The sequence below is a fragment of the Oryzias melastigma genome, linkage group LG16 (genome assembly GCF_002922805.2).
Source record: "Oryzias melastigma strain HK-1 linkage group LG16, ASM292280v2, whole genome shotgun sequence".
NCBI classification, from domain to species: Eukaryota; Metazoa; Chordata; class Actinopteri; order Beloniformes; family Adrianichthyidae; genus Oryzias; species Oryzias melastigma.
In genome coordinates, this window is record NC_050527.1 from 18,430,887 (window position 1) to 18,436,724 (window position 5,838).

The window sequence follows — 5,838 nt, forward strand, 5'->3', positions numbered from 1 at the left end:
ACCAATCACTGAAGATGGGTTGCAGACGTTTGCAATATGGCAATAGCCGTTTCAGGAAGTGACGGTGAAAGCGGTGGCCTACTTTCACGAGGAGTGAAGGTAATGCATTTCCAATGGGGGACCTCAGAGCTCGATAGGTCCATTATTTTTTACAGTCAATAGTTAACACCGAAGCTTTAGCTCCAGTGTTTGGGCTACATTATTTCATCTCTTATAACTTTTCAACCTTTGGCTTAATTGCAGAGGTTTCTGGAGCGAAGAAAACGAGCCTCTCGCTGATCTTCAGCTCTATAAAGTTGTAAAGAGTTTGTGAAGAGGATGCATCAGAATGGGGCGGAGCAGGAAGACTTGCATCAACCCATTTCACTTTCTGTCTAAAATTTAAGCTTTTTCAAAGTGTGAGTTTTTATTCGAATGAAAGAAATACTCAGAAATTTAGTTTAAATTAAAAAAAAAAAACTTATATATTTATGTTCTCCATCGTCAGAACAATGCTGCAAGAACATGTTAAAAACAGCAAAAACACACATTTAATTGAAGTGAGTCTTTAAGAATCAAACTTGTTTATGTAATTTATCAATATTGAACAATCATGTTTCAAATAAACCACTTTAACCCTACCGCTCTCCTTGGCTTGTTTACATTAAAAGTGGGGTCATCTTGACCCCACAAGACAGTGCGCTGAACTTTTTTTAATCATTGATTTATGAGTTTCACTAATGTCCATGGCAGACATAAAATCCTGTTCACCTTTGTCCACATTTGTCATGAAAGGAATCACACATCAATATATGGTTGGAGTCATCTGGACCCCAAAGAGAGTGGAAGGGTTAATGCCAGTTTGTGAGTTGATAATTTTCAGGTCTTAATGCTGACATTGACAGCAATTAAAAAAGAAAGCGGCCATATAAAACTGCTTAGTTAAATGCAATGTAGTCAAGAAGGTCGGTGCACCAAACATTTGTGCTGCTGAACCTATGAAAAAAAGTTAGGTGTACCAGTGCAACCATTAAGGCATTACATATATATGTAGAGAGAAAAATCCTCAACCTCCACAGAAAGTTCTTTAATGAAACCATAGACTTATCACTATATGCATATCACATATATCACAATAATCAGACTATAGGTGAAATTGGCATCGATTTTTTTGCTCTGCTTCATGTTGCATTAATGAAGACCATGCTCAAGACCCAGTGCAGCCTCCCCAAGCCCCGCCCACTTTTTTGGGGCATTTTTTTCAAATCTGGACTGAGAATGGAGTCAACCTCCAACAACCCAGTTTTGTTACCCTTTAAATGTATTTATCTGTGAGTAGCTGCTTTGACAGCTCTGTTGAATGACTGGTAATGCAATGGGTGCTTAAAGGAAAAAATGAGGCCATTATTATTTATCCTTTCCTAAACAGACAATTCAATAATGCTTTCCTGCGAGATCTCATGATTTTTTTAAGTAATAAAGTTCCTATTCGAGAAAAAAAACAGATCTGTTAACTACATATGCAGAGAGTATTTAGAGAGAGAGAGAAGAGTTTCTGGGTATAAAAAACACTACGAATAACTTTTCTTTGAGGGGCTTTTTTTTACCTCTTGATTCTTCTGTGGAAAGCACGGGAATGAGCATCAAAGTGGCTACTTTAAAAGAAGGCTTCAGCTGAGAAAATAAAAACACTTGCACCTGAAGCGCTCGCCCATGACCAAGCACTTACCATGATAGTGATCTCTCTCTTGCAAATGTTCAGGTCTTGCACATTGTTCACGTACATCCTCTTGAGAGCGCAGCGGACACCACTGTGTGTTCGAGCCATAAACACCACAGAGAAGCCTCCTAAAAAAAAAAAAGAAGTGTTTTAATTTTGAGATTTTTTTTTAAATCTTGATAGAAAACGCTCCTGTATAGCACAGTTTTGTTTAAAGGATAAATCGATTAGGTTGGCATGTCTGTGGTGTGGGTCACTGCTGTCCCTGCGGTCAGTACTCAGTGGACTCTCAAGCTCCACACACTGCCTTCTCGTGGATCAGTTACACAGCTCCCAGCAGTACCACGCTTCACTAAAAAATCAAGCCATTGCAGTAGGAAATCCAACAGTCTCTACCATTGCATCACTTTCTTTAGTAATTTCTGCTAGGAAACAAAATATTCTTTGATCAATCACCAATCTACAACTCAATCAGGGTCCCGGAGGGGGCTGCAGAGAAGGCAGGGTCCATCACAAGAACATATAAAGACTCAGTCTCTCCTCGGTTTCTGCACGGGAGTCATTTCAAAAGTTATAACCAATTTCCTATTCAGAAAAAATGCCATTCTCATAATATTTATGCACAAAAACAACAATTTATTGATTTTTGTCATAATAGTAAAAAATAACAAAAATACAAAGGAGTGTCTTATTTTTGTAAGATTTTGCGAGTTGTGGTTGGTGAGAAATCAACTCAAATGGCTCTTAAAAAGTTGAAGGTTGCAGACCTCTGACCAAAACAGTAGTAGAAAAAACAACAGTAATGAAAAACAACTTTTTATCCATCATTTTAAGTATTTTCACATAACTTTTTCTTGTTATCCCAAATTTTGTCATTAACCCAAAAACACCCAATGGCCTCACTTAACATGTTTTTTAACGAATCAAGCTATCTGGTCGAATTCGCATTAAAACACAGTTTGAAAATAATGGTAATGAAGAGATACAATCCAGTTTTACTTTAAATTTGAAATAGTGAAATAACCTTTTCCACTTAGCACTAATGATATTATTGCTATTGAAATAAACAGAGTAATCAGTCTTCATCTCTTTATTCAGTTTATTATTCACTTTGACAATCAACTTACACTAGCCTCACTTGTAACCAGTCTGATTTACTGTCTGGTAAACGGTCCAGTACTTTCTTGGGGGTTGGGTCCAATCATCCATTGTCTGCTTTAGGCAATCCCAGACTGGATCTATGGGGTTCAGATCAAAGGGCATTGCTGACCATACTATATTAGAAATCTGACTTCCAAATAGGACCATGCGGTGGAGAATCATCGTTCATGAACAGGAAGCTGGGAGTGTACTGGTGGAATTAGGGGAGGATTATGGTTTAATGTCTCTGAAGATAGAATTTGCAGTGACTGGACCTTCTACAAAAACTAAACCGGCTTTGCACTGACTGGCGATTCCTGCCCAGACAGTTACACCTCCTCCACCAAAGCAAACCCTGGGGAGCATGTTGATCTTAAAGTTTCTTTCACTTTACCTACTCAAGCAATCCTGGCGACCATCATTTCTGTGCAAAGTGACCAAACACTCAGTGAACGCTAGACCGTTGCTGTGGTATACACATAAGACGGTCAGGTATCTACTGCAAGCGTACATGTTGGTGTCATGGTGTCAGCGGAGTCACCTGCAACTGTCATTCAAATCAAAGCAGTAAAGTCGGTTGCGAACAATTTGACTGAAAAACTAAATTGTAAATAAATTTGGGAAGAAAATTTAGAAAACGCTGCCTCCTACCAACCGTAAGGGGGTGAAGGCCAGGTGACACTGCACGTTTCTAAACCAAGGTTGTGTGTTCATGGCTATTTAAAGTCCCTTTACATTTTTTTTTTTTAATTCTTTAAACGTTCCCAGTGAGGTTCTCCCAGACATGCTAGTGTGACACAGACTTTGATAAGCCTGTGAAAAAGAAAAAATAAATAAAATAAAACATGACAATTTAGGCTGCATTGCAGCAGCACTAGCTGGAGCTCAGAACTGATTTCAAGCTAGCACAAGCTGATCGTTGAATTCACTAGAACTAGAAATCTAATCAAATGACCGAATACAGAAAGGGTCTAAGCAAGCGTTGTTTTCTAAATGTGTGCAGCAGTGGTGACGTTTTTAGATGCAGACGAAAGGTCACGTTCAGGAGAACGGTTCCGGTGTCCGGTTAAACCACCCGGTGGATCCTGAACGCCACTGCAGCAGCTCGCCACTCCTCCTTGGGTTGGATCAAATGCGGACAGCATATTTGTGACAGCTAATGGGATTTTACTTTCAGTTTAATTTTAAATACGCGAGGACAACTTAAAAAAGTCCCGTCTTGGATGCAATTAAAACACAAGCGGAAAATACAACCTTCACTGCATGACGGGGAGTGGACATGGATTTCAATCACAAAATAATGAAAGCGAAACATCAGTGTGGCCTTTCACTGAATTACAATCCTTAACAGCAGGGGTCCCCAAACTTTTTCTTGTGAGGGCCACATCACTTCTTCTCTGATGGGGGGGCCGGGTCGGTTTTGTAAGCTGACAGAAAAAGTGAAACAATCTAAACGTTTGTCTAAACGTAAACAACTGTTTTTTTTTCCAGAAAGCTACACAAAACCATATTTTAACAATCTGTTTCTTCTCTGCTTCACAGAGAAAATGAATCTAAAACAGTCCAAAAAGTAAACCAATAAATAGTGAATCCTCTCCTTTTGAAGTTCTTTTGAGACCTGGAGAGCTGCAGGTCCTCACACAGATTTTTTATAGCCATCTGGATCTTTTGGCTCTTTAGGTAGTTTTGTTGTGTTATTTAACTTATCAATAACTATAAACTCATGCAAAAAATAAATAACTGATGTAAATATTAAAACATTTTTTTACATGTGTAAAATATGTTATTATGTTCAATTATGTTTATTTTCCTCCCAGATAAAATGTACAAAATACATATTAATTTTTTTTAATTACTATTCAACTTTTAAAGTAACACAAAACACTGCAACCATAAAGCAAAAATGAATTACAATGTGCAAAATGAAATCGAAAAAAAATGTAAGGTTTGTAAATCATGATAAAGGCATTTAGAAATAGCAAATACCTCATCTTTGTGAAGCTGATTTGGTTTCTTCCGTCAGTATCTGCTCTGTTCTGGAGAAAGCAGTTCTCATGTTTACACAGCTTGGTTGTGGAGTCGGTTCTGTTAGAAATTCTTTTCTTGCAGATTCTAAATTCTGTCTTCTTATTATCATTCATTCATTCATTCATCTTCTTAGCCGCTTCTTCCCTTTCGGGGTCGCGGGGGTGCCGGAGCCTATCCCGGCTACTGATGGGCGAAGGCGGGGTACACCCTGGACAGGTCTCCAGTCTGTCGCAGGGCCTCAATCACACACATTCACTCTTACATTCACACCTAGGGGCAATTTAGAGTCACCAGTTAACCTATGAAGCATGTTTTTGGATGGTGGGAGGAAGCCGGAGTCCCACGCACGCACGGGGAGAACATGCAAACTCCACACAGAAAGGTCCCAGTTGATGCTTTTTCAGATTCCCCAGCCGGGATTCGATCTGGGGCCTTCTTGCTGTGAGGCAAGAGCGCTAACCACTGAACCACCGTGCAGCCCTTCTTATTATCAATAACAATAAAATACTTTCAGATTTCTGTTTTTTTTTTTAGTCACTCATTTTTTTTTAAAGTTTTTGTTTTGATGTTGTTTGTCATCATTACACTTTTTGTGCTCCGACTCTCCCTCATGTGCACAAACGGGAACAAACTTTGTGGCTCTGCACTTTTATGATCTCTGCACGGGTGGTATTGATGTGACATGTGTGACTTGAAGAAAAAATAATAAAATAAGGGGATTCTGGACACAACTTAATAAAAATGAGCAGCTGGAGGAAGTGAAAGTGAAACTTATTCTCTCGGTTATTGGGGGAGTTGCGTTATTAAACTAACTTGTTAAGATGAAACCCGTGAATACAGATTACAGATGTTGAACTCCTCACTACACACTTTCCTCGCTTTTCTCAGACAGACATGGAGATTTTTAAATCCAGGATTATAGAATGAAAACTAAGATCTGATCACGATCACAGAATTATGAAGGTCTCAGG

At 38.8% G+C, this 5,838-nt stretch overlaps 1 protein-coding gene across 2 annotated transcripts in view; it reads right to left on the bottom strand.

Moving 5' to 3' along the window:
- The window catches only part of bmp2k (BMP2 inducible kinase), a 68,991-nt gene that overhangs the window by 44,347 nt on the left and 18,806 nt on the right, over positions 1-5,838 (bottom strand). For both annotated transcript variants that reach the window (XM_024260278.2, XM_024260277.2), the window contains exon 2: positions 1,709-1,827. In XM_024260278.2, coding sequence (XP_024116046.1) covers positions 1,709-1,827 — 119 coding nt within the window. The remainder of the gene's footprint in view (positions 1-1,708; positions 1,828-5,838) is intronic.